At 40.5% G+C, this 15,783-nt stretch overlaps 2 protein-coding genes across 4 annotated transcripts; one reads left to right on the plus strand and one right to left on the minus strand.

Moving 5' to 3' along the window:
- Window positions 1-2,070: 2,070 nt before the first annotated feature.
- tekt1 (tektin 1) lies at window positions 2,071-6,192 on the plus strand. 2 transcript variants are annotated; one of them, XM_085380156.1, is made up of 8 exons: window positions 2,071-2,164; window positions 2,897-3,071; window positions 3,164-3,329; window positions 3,497-3,625; window positions 3,733-3,879; window positions 4,050-4,275; window positions 5,542-5,738; window positions 5,875-6,192. In XM_085380156.1, exons 2-8 carry the CDS (start codon window positions 2,906-2,908, stop codon window positions 6,032-6,034), a joined length of 1,191 nt encoding a protein of 396 aa, XP_085236282.1. In that variant the 5' UTR covers window positions 2,071-2,164; window positions 2,897-2,905; the 3' UTR covers window positions 6,035-6,192. The 2 variants fall into 2 exon arrangements, with proteins under 2 accessions (XP_085236282.1, XP_085236280.1); XM_085380154.1 differs by having other exon boundaries at window positions 2,090-2,217.
- Window positions 6,193-6,325: 133 nt separating this feature from the next.
- On the minus strand, window positions 6,326-11,704 carry xaf1 (XIAP associated factor 1). 2 transcript variants are annotated; one of them, XM_085380023.1, is made up of 7 exons: window positions 11,608-11,704; window positions 10,663-10,798; window positions 9,781-9,837; window positions 9,034-9,259; window positions 8,874-8,938; window positions 7,550-7,831; window positions 6,326-7,459 (listed from the first exon to the last, which is right to left on the minus strand). In XM_085380023.1, exons 1-7 carry the CDS (start codon window positions 11,643-11,645, stop codon window positions 7,427-7,429), a joined length of 837 nt encoding a protein of 278 aa, XP_085236149.1. In that variant the 5' UTR covers window positions 11,646-11,704; the 3' UTR covers window positions 6,326-7,426. The 2 variants fall into 2 exon arrangements, with proteins under 2 accessions (XP_085236149.1, XP_085236148.1); XM_085380022.1 differs by having other exon boundaries at window positions 8,874-8,941.
- Window positions 11,705-15,783: the final 4,079 nt, after the last annotated feature.

Genomic DNA, 15,783 nt, shown 5'->3' on the forward strand with positions numbered 1-15,783 from the left:
TGCCTTTAGTAGCCTCACACAGCTCCTACTGTTTCCTCCTCATGTCTGGACAATGTTATATCATGAGTAATAATTTTTAAAAAATCCATCCATCCATCCATCCATCCATCCATCCATCCATATACATAAAACACACACATGCACACACACACAGTGACATTTTAGACCTTCTTCAGAATATTGTATATATTATGGGCATCACAGTGCTGATCGAGAATCCTTACATTATTTTTTAAAACTAAATACGTTTCTAAATACTTTAAAACTAAATATGTTCCCTAAAACGGTGACAGAGCTACAGACCCATGACAGCCTTACCCAGGTAGCCAGCAGCTATGACCAGCACTACCTGTGCAGTTAATAAAAGGACAGGTAATGTTTGTCGCGCTGTTGCACACACAGCACGCTCATTTCTTTCAGTTCGTCAGTTGCCACAAGACAGCTCACCAACGTGTACGTAATAAGCCAATACTCCTGTGTGCTACACACTACAGTGTACGCTGTACACCTACTTACTGGTTTTGTCGCATCAGTCTGTGTCTCTGAGTTAACTTGTGTTTCTCCTACAGCTCCGGACTGCAAAAAATGCGCGTGCTCTTTGTGAGCTCGTTCCCGGCTCGTAACCAGCGCGTTCTGCCGTAAAGGGCGATCATTGGTTAATAGTGATCATGTGACTGATGCAAGCCAGATCCTTTTATTTAGCAAAACTGTGATTAATAGTATATATTATTGTTGAGGGGCACAGACAGGACTCCGCACGCCCACACACATAAAACATTTTTTTTTAAAGTTGCCTCAACAGAAGGGCACACATCAGGAAAGGGGCGGGTGCTCAAGCCCCTCAGTGGCGGTGAAGTCCACTACACTGTTCTCACGGGAACGCAATGTTTCCCACCTACAAGGGTGCAAATAACTGTAAACCTCGGCCACAACAACCAGAGCTTAAGTGGTACATTGTTGTGTAACCTACCGTTCTGACAGAAGTTTAGGGGGACCCGCATCAAGCTTTCATGGAAAGAAATTAAAAACACCAACTTGCCCAACTTGGACCAAGCACTGGCAGCTTCAGGTTTGCTGCCCACACCTGAGCTTATGAAAGGAGCAAAGACCAGCTCCGCCCACCAGGGGCAGTTCCCAGACTCAGGTCTCACCTGTCACATATAGCAGAGATATTCTGAATTTACACCGATAATGCTTAGTTTTATTTACTGATTTTTACCTTTGTACCTGTTTAGTGCCTAGTATAAAGTTAGGATAAACAGTATAATGGAAATCAGCCAGGTTAGCTTGTTAAATTTTAGGTTACATTCTGTTAAATTCAGTTTTGGAAATCCACAAAGAGCAGGAAACTTCCGAAGAGTAGCAGCACATGTCAGCTGATTACAGCCTGTACACAGAAAATCGTCTGGAGCTCTCAACAGAAGTTATTGTGAGTATCTGATACACACATCCTTTAAAGACCTAATTTTAAAGTAAAGAATGTCTGTACGTTTGCCACATATACCACACACCATTGCCTTAATGAGTTTTATTAGTGAATTACGTAGCTAGTCCTGTAGTTAATCTTAAAGCTGAATCATGATAGTTAATCCGATAGCTAAGAGGAAAGGGATCGATAAGGAGTGGGATCACCCTTTAAAATGTCAGAAAAACAAACAAACATCTGTATTCCTAATTAAGTCCTTAAGTCCACTTATTTAATAAATTACATCTTTAAAATATTTTGAAATTTTTTTTAAAAAAAATTGGAATTCAAAAATGTTTATTAAAATTAGGATTTCGATTTTTTTTGCACAATTAGTTTTATGGCACAATTCGTTATTAAATCATAACATCCGTTAAATTTGAAATATTTATATTATTTACTCTTATATTTTATTAGTTAAACAATAATTTATTTTGTTAATGCCTAAACAAAAATACGAAATTAAAACTGAATTTGTAAATGAAACTGAATCTGATCTATTTTAAAATCTATTTTACTGATGTATAATCTTAATTGCACAGTACATTTTTAAAACGCTTTATTTCGATGCGTGTGACTCTTCCGGTTCTCCATAGTTGAGTGTTGTTATGTAACAGTACTCCGGTGGCGGCGTCTGATGAGGCTTTATTAGCCGTTGCTATGGTAACCACTTGTTGTTTCGCCTAACTCCTGCATAAGGTACAGGACATTGAAACGTACTCTTCTGGTGGTTTTCTGCTGTACCAAAGAAGGTATATATCATAAACGCTAGGCTCCTGTCGTTTGTTAAGTTAACCCGTCGGAAACTGTGATATCAGATTGAAGTTTGAACAGCGGGCAAGTAATTTTGGGGTTGGCATACACCCTGTGTTGTTTCAAATGGAAATTTGCCATGTCGTTTTACTCTTTTACTGGTATGTTTTGAATTGTCCGGTGGGAGGGTGTGTGTGTGTTTGGGAGGGGGAGGGGGGGGGGGGGGTAACGGAAGCTGTTATTTTAATTTTGACTGTGTTTCTGTTCTTTCACTTTTTAATGGCCGGCTGACTATGAAAATCCATCTGCTAATGCAGAGGGGAGGGAGACAGGACAGAAAACAGGCTGTATGCATTTGCATCATTGTTTAGGACACAGTCTCAGGCTGCATTAACACAAGACTTCTCTGAAGCAGAACACTGGTGGTTCAGACATGATGAGTGTTAGATTACTCAGGGCTGGCCAAGACTCCTTTTCACAGCAGTGCAGTTGTACAGGGTGATATTAAGTGTTTGGTATTCCAGTAGAGGCGATCAGCTGGTGTTCAGTAGACCCAGCAGAGTGTCATGGGCACTTTCCTCTGGTGTTATTTTTTAATTTCTCTGTAACAATCAGCAGCCACAGTTCTTTCCACTTCCTTGTTAATGTTCCTCCTTCCTGCTCATACTCACTACCAAGTGGAGAACGATGTCGTTCCCGGACCACAGCTCCCTGCTGGGTGTGGGACCCGATTTGAAAAACATTGAAGTTATGCTGAATCACTCTGAGCTCTTCAGGGCAGAGTGTAAAGGGCTGATCCAGGAGACTGACAAAGCATGGCGGCGCATGCAAAATGATGATCAAAAGAGACTCGGTAAGCAAAAATGAATATTTAACACAGAATGAAAGACTATGGAGGTGAATTGTAATGGTTCTTCCTTTTTTAAAAAAAATTCTGCTGTCCAGATCAGCGGGTCAGAGATATCCAGTTTCTGATAAAAGAATTGCAGCTAAAGCTGGAGGAGGTCATTCTGGAGACTGATGCTCTTATGACTTTACAGAGCAGTGTTGTGAAGGCTCTGGAGGGCACCAAAGAGCCTCTGAGAGTCACTGTTCTCTGTCTGGAGGAGAGGTGAGGCAATATTTTTTTTAATTATTATAAACGTTTACAAGTTTATAATAATAATGGTACCAAAGAGTCCAGGAAATGATTGAAGCATACATTTTAAAGAAGCTAATGTGAGCCCTAATTCTGTGTAAAGATGCACCTCCTAGTAACATTAGGCTCATGATCTGCAGGATGAAACGCTTCCCGGCTGAGAGGGTGGAGGATGAAGTGGAAAGAGAGCTGCTGAAGGAGCAGGAGGTTCTCAAAGGAGTGGCTTCCCTCCTGGAGCGTACAGTGGAGCAGATGAGTGAACAAATTCGGTAAGAAAATTGGGTTCAATTTGATTTCGAGGGCATCATAAAAGCACACAGAGGCTTTGGGTTTGCTACCTAGCCAACCAAAGTGAAAGTCTGCTGTTTTGTTCCAGACTGAACCGATCTGCCAAGTACCATTTAGAGAAGGATCTGAAGGAGAAATCTGAGGCTCAGCACATTGACAACTCCTGTGTTGTAATGACCACCCATTCCATCGGTAACCTGCAGCTGTCCACAACCAAGAGCACCAGTCTGCCGAGGTGAACCTCTTGTTTAACACAGAAACATGTAGAAACAGTTTTCAGACATGAATTAGTTTTTTCCTACTTGAGGTCTAAACTTATGCTGTGATTAATTTCCTTAAGTTTTCTGCATAAAAGGAAAGTCAAGAAATGTTATAAAGATAGTTGCGTCATTTGGTTTTTCTTAGCTTGACAGTGACTCCAAAGCAGTGGGAGAACATTTCAGATATCAACATAGCTAAAGCAGAGCACCAGAAGACCAACTCTGAGTCCATGAGGGCCCTGGTGCAGTCTGTCCTGGAGCAGACAGCTGCTGACATGCAGAAGCAGTTCCAGGCAACAACAACTGCCTTCCAGACACATATCCAGGAAATCAAGTCTGCCAAGAGCCAGATGGAAGAGAAACTGCCGGAGGTAGGGCAGGGAGGTTTGTTAGACTGCATGCTTGTTGTAATATACAAGGAAGCAGATGTAATGCTGTGTTTATCATTCTGCCAGGTATTAAATTAACGACTGGTTTCACATCATTTTCTGTTCTGCTTTAAAGTTAGCACGTGTTGTGGTGACCTAAGTCAGGCCTTTATATTTATATAGTTAGGAAGAATGATGGCCTGCCAAACGTCACTCTGATGGTCTAAAACTCCTACTGGTTCTTTCATAGATAGCCTCACAAGTTCCTACTTCATTTTGTCTATTTATTGTCTTTGGTTTCCTGTAACACATTACTCACATAGTTTGAAGGTGTGGTTTCCAAGAAAGTTGCCTGTGCAATCTGCTGTTCTCTACAACAGTCTGTCCTTGTGTGTGCATACACACTCATGGACTGTGTCCTTATACCTCATATCGTTTCAAAACAGTAACTGTATGATTGACTTCATATGATGCATTCAGGGGCCATGCATTGTTTTCAAACTGACCCTGCAGTAAGTGTAAGCATGAAGAAGCATGAAGTCTTTTTTTTATGTCATTGCATCAGCAAAATGATTATTAAAATATAATGGCCCATCCTCTTGTAGACTAAAAGCATGCATACATTGTTGATATTGTTGGCCTCAGATAATTGTGGTTACTCCCTGACTTCAAAACTCTGTTTCAGTCAGAGTGTCGCTGAAAGTCCACATTTGCAGGTACACTGCTAAACAAACCTCTCACTTTAGTTTTCATTTCCAGGAGAATCAACATGTGCAGAGCAAAATGTGTCTGCATGTAACCAGAGGGCTCTCCTCTAGTCAGAGTGCCAAAAAGATGTGAATCACATCAAACTTTGTCCCCAGTAGATCAAAGATTCAGAGTGCAGAGGAACTGAATTATAGAGTGTACATTAAAAAAACAGACATAGCAACTGTGGTGTCATCATTGGATTTGCATTTTTGAGGCCTCAAGAGTAGCACCTTGCACAGTACCTTAGTATTTTGGTCCCAGAGGTGACCATATTTTGATGAGAGGATAGAGTGCAATGTAAACAGCTAATGCTATCAAAGTGTATTAGCAAGCTAACCTTATGTGTGCAGTGCAAAGACACATATATCTGCTTGTTACAACAGAGGAACAGACTAATGAAATGTTACGGTGTGAACACACCGTTAGAATGTTAACTTCATAGTAGAATTAGTTTGAAATAATTTCACTGCAGATTGTGAATCTTGGCTGCCCCTGATGTGACACCTGTATTCCCTCTAGATTCTGTCTGAGATATTCAGCCAGGAGAGGCTCAGAGAGGATCTGCAAGTGGCCATCACAGAGAATGAGCATTCCCTGAATCTGGCAAATACCCGGCTGGCTATGCGTCTCCAAAGGCCCGGCAAGGAGCAGTGCTACGATCTAGCCCAGGCTCAGCTCCTCACTGAAATCCAGCACCTCACCTCTCACATCAAGAAGTATGGCCTGCAACAAAACAGATGTAAAATGTTTGTGCTGCACAGCTCAAACCTCATGACCGTGTGCAGTATTTGGGGATATTACTGCAGGGGACACACATCATTATGCAATGTCTTTTTGTCTCTGTGTTGTCAGACTGCGTGAGGAAACAACTCAGTCACAGGAGCAGCAGAGGGCGGTAGTGCGCTGCAAGCTGAGGATGGAGGAGGATGTCGATATGAAGGCCAGCTCTCTTTACATTGACGAAGTCATCTGCACTCAGCTGAGGGAGCCTGTCAGGATACATACATTCTGACCATTATATGCACTTCAGATGTATTTCAAAATGCAGTCATATAACATTTTCTTTACAATAACTGTGATCCTGTTTGTCTTTTAAGTAGTTGGTTGGCATCATTTTTCTTTTACAACTGTTTGAATCTCTTTTTTCCCTCACTAAAATATTAAAATTGACCTCACATAGAATCTTGTGATTATTTTTATTTGCAAACTATATAATAGCTTTTTTTTTTACAGCAAAGTGTTCCAAGAATGAAGCCCACACACAGGATAATAAAAACTGAATTTATTAGACCTAAAAGCAATATTTAAATTTAACCTCTAAAGAAGATTGATTTAAGGTAAAAGAGATTTACTGATCACCTTCACCAGCTTGTATAGCCTGAATCCCCAGATGAACTGCATTTGCTGATGACCCTTTAATGTCAGCTACATTATCTGGGCATTATTAACACGAAAGCTCACGGAACCAAATGGCACATATTAGCACATATGTCAGTAGCGTTTGCCTAAATGACCAGAAGTCAAACATACTTAGCTTCCAGGTCTTGGCACTCTGCTCTGCACTTGCCAAAACAGAACTAGCGGTGTAGCCCTGTTTAGGAAACCTTTGGTTTAAATGTGAGGATAAACTTTAAAAATCTCACAGTGGAAGATCATGTAGGTTACACATTAAGTGTATATTCATTTGTAAAGAAGTGTTTTTTTTTAAATTATATATCATATCAGTTCAACAATTGGTATTCATGGAAGTACTTCAAACACGCAACTCAAAGTCCTCAGGTTTGCAGTTTTAACAGGGTAACAGACAAAAGTGTGCACAGAGCTCTGGGTGTCAGCGATAGACTAAGACTCACATACATGTAAATATCCTTCGGCGTGGAAAGGTCAGTAAAAACATCACACTGTAGCTGTGGAAGCATGTTAGTGATTCATGGGCCATGAATACAGAACTCTGCACCTTCTAGCACACGTTTCCCATCAGTCCCCTCTTCCTCTGCTTTGTGCACATCTAACAAAAGATGAGGTGATCGTCACTGCCGGAATATTAACATGATATGAGCATAAAAACATTTTAGAGTTATCATGAGAATTTTTTGCAACAACTGATCCAGTTTTACACACACAGCAGTGGAAACTGTGAATATGATGGATAAGTGGTTAGCATAAAAGTTAAGTGGCCGTGCTTGTAATTAATAGACTGTAAGTATCAGGAGTGTGAAATTTACTTAGATGCAGAGTAAAGTACTTTAATTCAAAAACAAACAAAAAATGTAAACATTAATAAAAGCATCAGAAGAAACCCTAAAGATCTGTTTGAAACGTGCACTTGCTAAGCCTTTATGCTCTCCTACGGTGTTGGTCAAAGCTCTTGGGGGCAGCTTTTCCATTCTGAGAAGCTCTGCCTCTAGTTGAAGCGTATGTGACGTCTGCACTTCACCTACAGACACACAGGAGGAGAGGGGAACATCTTATCATTGGTAAATTTCAGCGATTTTCAGTTAAATCCTTGGTGCTTCAGAAACATTACCTCGTGCCACTGCAGTGTGGAGACGGGCAGAGCCAGATGACAATGTGGGCATGCACGGATTTGATCTGGGTCGCCTCCATTGATCCAGGGGCCACGGCTGGGTCTGTCTGAGAAGTTTAATTCCTTGTTGGTGGTCATCAGCTGGGGAATGCCCCCCTTTTTTGAGAAATCAACCTGATCCTCCAACTCCTCCTCTGACTCCTCCTCCAACTCCTCCTCTGATGCTCCCTTTGACTGCTTTTCCACTTCATATTCCCACCTGGTTGTTGTAATACATGCCATCTGTTTTGTGGGGAATACAGAAAAAGATATTATACAGTGACTCTTTACAGTGTAAAAACAAAATAATTTCCTTCAATTGAATTCAGTTTTATTTATAAAGAGCAAAAAAAAAATACACTAGTAAGGTCAAGACCCAACAATAATACAAAGAAAACCCCAACAATCAAACAACCCCCTATGAGCAAGCACTTGGTGACAGTGGCAAAGAAAATCCCCCTTTTAACAGGAAAAAACTTCTGGCAGAACCAGCCTAGGTCTTTGGCAGCATAACTAAGGGAGGATTTTGATCCTAACTTAACTATAAGCTTTATCAAAAAGTTTTAAGCCTAATCTTAAAAGAAGGTGTCTGTCTCCACAATCCAAACTGGGATCTGGTTCCACAGAAAGGGGGCCTGAAAGCTGAAGGCTCTGTGTCCCATTCTATTTTTAAATGCCCTAGGAACCACAAGTAAGCCTGCAGTCTGAGAGCAAAGTGTATTATTGGGGTGATACAGTAATATGAGGTGTTGTTCAAAGGACATAAACATTACTGAGAGATATGTGACCCTCTGCACACAAATGTTAAACTTGTTGCTCAACACCTGTGAGCTCAGTTTGATTTGGTCCTTAACTCTGAGCCTCACATTCTTCCTCTCTATGAAATAGAACAGGCTAGAGCACCTAGACTTTCATGCTCTGATCTGGAGACAATCATACACATATTTACTGTATTTGCAGCTCCCTTCTCTTGGGCATGAGGAAGCCTGAGGAGATCAGACCAGAAGAACCAATGACTTCCTTTGGATCACCTCTTAAAACTCATTTCTATAGACTTGTTTTTAAGTGATTCTGCTACACGTGATGTCTTCTATCTGATCATTTTCATCTTTTACTTGGCTTCCTATATTTTCCTCCAGTGTCATATCTGTTTATTTTTAGTCTTTTTGTTGTGTGTATGTGTGTGACTTTAATCCACATGTATCCTTTCAATTTTCTGCTAACAAGCAGCCTGCTTAGCTTGACAAACTGTGATTATTATATGTAAAATAATGCTTTTAAATACCTCGTGCTCTTCTATATCAGCAACTGGAAATGATGCCATACATCTGGTACAATTTACTGACATTTCTGCTGTTAAGAGAAGCACGGCAAGTGTTAAATAGCAGGAAATAAAATTACACTGAGGTTTACTGAGATTTTCGCTGAATCTATTATTCTCTTACTCTCTTTGAGTGCCCTGCTGGTCGCTTGTAGGGGACTTGATGACTTCTCAGTGACTGAGCAGGTCAAGCCATGATTGGGCTGGTCTCTCAGTCTGACGTAACAGCCGCAGTCTCTGCAGAGCTCAGTGCGGCTCCCACACACCAAGCTGTGTCCGTCCAGCTCCTTCGATGGCACTTCTAGGTCACAAAACTGGCATGCCTGCAGACGTTCCACACATTCATCAGCCTGTGAGACAGCGAAAAGTACAGTTAGCCTGATAACTAGGATAACTAGGGCTCGTCCATGTGGGCAGCTGCAAGTTTAACTTGAGCATGAAGGTGTGGATTCTGTTTTGGTCATAACCCTCTCAGTCTATGGCGACTGTCTTCACTGGGGACAGTGATGGTGGTATTCCAGCACTTTCCAGTTCATGGCAAGCTAGAGCTTAAACTTGTCAAATTTAAAGGACATCGTGCAACCTTCAGCTCCACTTACTCAAAGTAAAGTAAAGTGAATGCAAAGTGCTACTTACTAAGGCACATTTAATCAAATATTAGTGGGGTGCATGTATATATTTGAGTCTGTATATGTCTTGATCCTGTGTGGCTTTGAGAAAATCCAAAATAGATTTAATAAATAATTAAAAGCCCCAAATCACCTTGACATCCATGCCCATGATGATGAGTGAATGTAACCTTCTGACCACAGCTGCACTATGTTGTTCTAATGTGTCTGAATGTCTACCTAAATGGTGGTTTTGGTTTCACCTCATGATCCATCAGCTGAGAACGTTCCATCTTCTTGTTGCACTTGGAGCACCTCACCTGATAACAAGGAAATTTGCAGATTTACATAGATGTGCTGTGCTGTGTCTGTGCGTCGTGTACGTGTTTTACTTTTTCACATTGTGAGAACACCAACTCTTTTTAAAACAAAGTAAAACAAAGTAAACACTGGAATAGCTCATAAATCTCACTGCCTTCATGTTGAGTTGTTACCTACATTTTGCCCAATAATTGAGGGATCCATCATATTCTGATACACAAAACTACTCTCAGCTGCTTCCTTTTATTCACCAGGGGTCACCACAGCAGGGAGCTCCAGGGAGTCCCATATGGAAAAGATATATAAATCTTATAAAGTTTGTATCTGTCTTTTGTGAAACTTGTATGAAAAGCATGCAAGAGTTAAAACAGATATAAGATCCCTAGAAAAATTATATAAATGAAACCTGTATGTTTTAGATTCTTACTAAAACAATATATGACATTGGCCACTTTCATGAGTAAATCATATAAGCCTTATATGATTCACTATATGAAGTAGGCCACATCGGATGCAAGTCTTTTATAAGTTTTTTCTATTTCTTTTCCATATGGGGTGTTTTTTTTTTTTTTTTTTACACCTGATGATCTTCCTGATATGCCCCCCAAAAGCATTCATATCTCCTCCCAGGACTGAATCTGGGAGCAGTCACTTGTTTGGCAAATATGCAAATTGCTCACTACACAGACACATGCTGATACTCAAAAGGTAGAAAGGTGTACCAACGCGCAGGGAATGACAGCACTCTGTGGCCTGTGCTGAAATTCTGAAATGATCTCCATGAAGTGGATCTGTGTGAATAAACAGCTTCACCGTGTTTGTACCTCTGCATGCTGTTCCTCTCTGTGATCCTTCAGCTGATCCCTGGGAACTGATTCATTGCAGTCCGGACAGAGACATAGGAATCGGCTGCAGTGCGTCTCATGTAGAGCAAAGTTGGCTTCAGCGACCTCTTTGTGGCTTAAACAACAATAGAAGGAAAGACGTATGTCATTTTGTAGCGAGGGAAGTCACATTCAAAAACAAACACAGAAATAAAGTATGTACCCGAGAACCACATTTTTTGTTCAGCTGTCCTACTGAATGCTACTATAGGAAGTGACAGGTATGCCCTGCCTGTAATACAGCTGGACTCTCTTTTTTGGACTGTGCTGCTACGTGTTAACACAGTAAAAGCACAGGCAGTGAGGAGAGAGGAGAAAAATTGCAGATTTATTATTGCTAACAATCAGTTAGAGATGAGACACACCTTATTCAGTGAAGCAGTAACACGAAAATATCTTTATTAGGGAGAGCCTTCCTGAAAACGAAACTAAGACTGCTTTTGATTCACGTAAACTGTCAGACTCACGCAGTTTCCATTAAGCAGCAGCTTAATTGAAGCAGAGCACAGTATGGGCTTAATACACAGTGAAAGAGTGGACTGACTCTAGCTTTTTGAGACTGGGCCCTCTTTAGAAAACAGATTTAAAGCATTTTACCGTTCCATATCAATTTTCAGTCACCGAAACCATACTTGGTTTGCAAACTTCTAACAAAGACTTTTATATATGAGCAGATCAGGACAATGTGCCTGTTTCTTTCAGACATAATTGCCATTCTGACACTCATTCTGTTCAGTTTTTTGACTCCGACCGATCTATTCACCTTACGTGGTGGTTTATTCACGTTCACTTTCCGGTTATCAAATTAACTGTAATCACTCATTTAAAAATACTTTTAAATCGAAGTTTCACTTCAAACAACGCTGTCACATGTCACGAACTCACCACTGGCCGCAGGTGCGTGTTGCCTCCTTGTCTTCCATAAAAATGATCCGAGTGTGGAAGATTAATCTGAAATGCCTGACTGCTCTCACAACTTTGGTACTGCTTCCCCAAAATAGAAAGTGAAAACATCTAGCAGTTGTGTACAGATTGCTATTGCGGACACCTGCCACAGAGGGGCGAGCGCGAGTTCTAAATACGTCTTCAGTGGCCGTTTCAGTTCTTCAGTTTAATGCAGGACTGAACTGGAAACGTATTGAATTTCAACGCTTTGTTTCGATATTGCTCCTCACTTATTTAGGGACGTGTTTTTGTTCACATTTTATGAATATTTTAACATTTACCACCTTAAAAACATGTACTGAAAAATTCTCTCTCTCTCTCTCTCTCCCCCCCCCCCCCCCCCCCCCCCTATATATGCATGCATAATGATATCTGATCATACTCTCTCCAAAATTTCACATATCGGTTTACTCTTTTTTAAAAAGTGATACATAGTTCTAAAGTAAGCAAATTCATATTTTGCAGTGTCCCTTGATGTTGGGCCCACAGACATAGATTCTGGTTCTTCTGTAGCAGCACCTGTTGTTTGCTGAGGAAGAGTCTGCAGCTCTTGTTACAAACACATCCAAACTGATCATATCTAGGGACCAAACCCAGGGATTCCCAAAGAGGATCAATCCCACTCAGCACCTGTAAGTGCCCCCAGAGGAAGTGCTGGGCTTTCTGAGAGGAGACCATGTTGCGGAAAAAATCGCTCTCTTTAGTGAGTGTGGTATGTGACACTCGGAGTCTGCTGCACATCCTAAATCTCACCATTTTCCACTTGGACACTGAGAGAAAACGGCGTCATTCTCACTCAGGTAATAGAGGTAATCCTGTTAAATGAGACAAGGTGGAATTTATTGATTTGTTACAACAATGGCTGTTTTCTAAAAGAAACAAGAGCTGGAATTTGGCTCTTGTTTGAACCAGATGTTTTTATTTTTTTCTTCTCTCAGTTTTTCCCTGTGCAGCTCCTCTGCTGTGGCAGCTGGCTGCACTGATGTAAGAGAGAGAAGAAGAGCAGCGGGCCTCCAGTGAGGAGGTGATTAGGCTCCGGAACCAGCTCCAGAAGGCTTAACAAGAGACCGAGCTCAAACAGAGGTGCAGGGGATGGGTGGGAGGGTTGGGGCACTGGGGACAATAATACTACAATACTGCAATGACAGGACAAGCTGTTCATGTTTGTGTTTTTACTGGTGATGGGGCCATTTGATTGAACGTTTGTAATTAATGCTAATTAACTGATGCCAGTGCTGCTTGAGAAATGGTGCTCTTTCCAAAAGTTTGAAAAAATATATACAAATTTAGCAGTTTTTAGTACGAGTTTTAGTAAAGCGGCAGAATGAAAATATTCTTTTAAGCTTGCCTTCATGTATTCACATCTATCTATCTATCTATCTATCTATCTATCTATATATATATATATATATATATATATATATATATATATATATATATATATATATATATATATATATATATATATATACATATATATATATCAGCTTCAGCTTTATGACCATATTAAGGACATCCGTAATCTCCGTCATTACACAGAGTCAAAAGTAGGAAAAAAACATGGTTACTGACTATTTAGATTGGTCTGAAGCCTGGAGTAATGGATCACAGGAATTTCGTCATAATTAATCTGACAATCCACTATTGTAACACCATATATTTGACAGAACAGTAGAGATTAGAGAGAGAGAGCACAATAGGTCCACCTGAAATTGCTGAAAGAGGGCAGAAAGGAGCTGGTGCTGAGTGCAGGCCATGACCATCACAGTGACAGTTAGAGTCAAGGCTTCATCTATGTTTCATGGAATAATTGTATAAAACTTTATACATTCAAAATTCAAATAAACTTAAAGTTGCATTAAGTTTTTCCATGCTTGACTTCATGGATGGATTTATGACTAAAACCAGTTATTTACACCAAGCCCATTCCTTTTATCCCTGTTATTAAAGAAAAAAGCATATCAGTAAAAGACATACAACACTCCACTAGTTCTATTAGACCGTACAAATCCAAGCACTTCACACCAAAGCAGACAAAAAGGAGGGGGAAAAAAGCTGATGAGATACAAAGCAAAACAAATCACACAAAGTTCAAGGAAGTGTGTGCAGCCAAGATATGACGTACTTATTCTGCAATTCGTTTTTTTTACCAGGAGCTTGATTTAAACAATTTAATAAACTCAGTCCATCCTTTCCAGCACTGATCAAATGAAAGTCCATTTTACCATCAGGGAACCTTTTTTGATAGCGTTTTTTAGTAGCAACTGTTGCATTTAGTTAGCAGGAAAATCCGTAAGCATGTGTGGTATCTTACCCAAATAAAAGATTTGAACGGGGGAAATTAGTTGAACATTTTTCCAAATATGAGTGATCAGAGATGGACTGAGTGAAAAAAAAAATTGAACTATCAGTGTGGGAGCACCGACACTAACAATTTAACAGTCTGATCCTCCTGTGTTAGATGCAAAGTCATTGATCCTGGTAATTTATGCCCTGTGCTGACTGACAGAAGAGAATGTACAGGAACTGCACGCACACAGACACAAACACATGATTTCCATCTCTCCATGTGTTTGAGGCTGAGAGTGTGCAGAGAAGCAAGCGCAAAAGCGCAACTTTCACAGTGAGCTGCAGGTGACGCTAACAGACAAGTTTTAGTTGCAGGAAAAGCTGTGAGTCCTCAGCCTGTGCTCTGCACTCTTTAGCCACACACTTGAATGACACTGACACTCAACACCAATGAGCCATTCTGGAATTCTTTCGTCAGGTGGAGGCTCAAAGGGGACTGTGGTCGCCTCCTGCGGAGCTCCTCCATCACACATGGGAGAGCGGTCAGTAGGGAAGCAGCTGCTGGAGAGAAGTGCTGAAAAACTGCAGGCTGAGCTGAGCACAGCTGGAAAAGAAGAGACAGCACTGAGGAAAGACCTGGAGGCTTCCCAAAACAGTATTTGAATTTGTGTGTTGGGTAAAGTTACACCAAGAACTCAAACAGTCCTATGTTTTCCTGTCTTTCTGATTATCAGTTATATCTGGTTCTCACTGACACGGCAGGTGAAAGGAGTGATCTGGACACTCAGCTAAAAGAGGTCAGGGTAGGAACTCATCTCATTCATCATATTTATTCATCTGTTAATCATGGCATTGACTTCTCTCTGTTTTGGGGCCATTGTGATAGACAGCAGGAGCTTTGCCCTGAGAAACTAGGAGAATGAGAACAGCAACAGATAAGAGGCAATCACCAATATTCTCATCAGTTTTATGTATAGAAGTAATTTAATGTATTGAAACTGTGTATTTCAGAGGCTGTTCAGAGGGCACAGGTATTTAGATTCTTTGTGCAGGAGGATCAGACAATGGAGGACGCGACTGACAAGAACCAGCAGGCCTGTGAGGAAAGGGAACACAAACACAAACCCTCAGTAGAGATCAGTGTTGTCTTCTTATTTTAATAAATGATACTCACCAAGTCTGGACAACTCAGTTTTCTGTTTGGTCGATGTTCAAACATTTTTCATTTAATCTGTCCTCTTTGTTGAGCTGTTGTAGTCATTTGTTTTTATTCTTAAAAGTCAAATAAACTCTACTTTTAAGCCTTTAAAACCTGAACAATTCATTTTTTTTGAAAATGGAGTGATTACTGAAACCTGGCTGTTGATATAAATCAGTAAAATGTAATCTTTTCTTTGTTGCTGTTCAGCTGTGATTTGCTTCAAACAAGAAACATGTCTCTTTTAATCCTGATTAACCTCCTCATTGACTGACAATTGGATCGGCCCTGCGTGTCACGCACTCATAGTTTCCATCATTCAACAAATGCTCAAAGAGATGAATTTCTGTTTGACTGAAGCATTTCTTTAGGATTTATTTCTTTTAGAATTTGCATTTGCACGAGGAAGAGTGCATGGGAAGGAAATAATAGAAGAATTCATTCCATACACTTTCGTTTAGCTGTATATTGCAGTAACAATGTATGATAGTTACAAAATTGTGCACTCCACCTGACCGTGTCTTACAGCTCAGCAGCTTTGGGAATCATTAATGCAGAAATAAATTTTTTGCTGCTTTTCTAGAGTCATATTGTGTTCATTCAGGTAATTATGTCACATCAGATTATTG

Source organism: Rhamphochromis longiceps, linkage group LG14 (genome assembly GCF_057381845.1).
Source record: "Rhamphochromis longiceps isolate RC_006_pf linkage group LG14, R_longiceps_female_GT1.1, whole genome shotgun sequence".
Taxonomy (NCBI): domain Eukaryota; kingdom Metazoa; phylum Chordata; class Actinopteri; order Cichliformes; family Cichlidae; genus Rhamphochromis; species Rhamphochromis longiceps.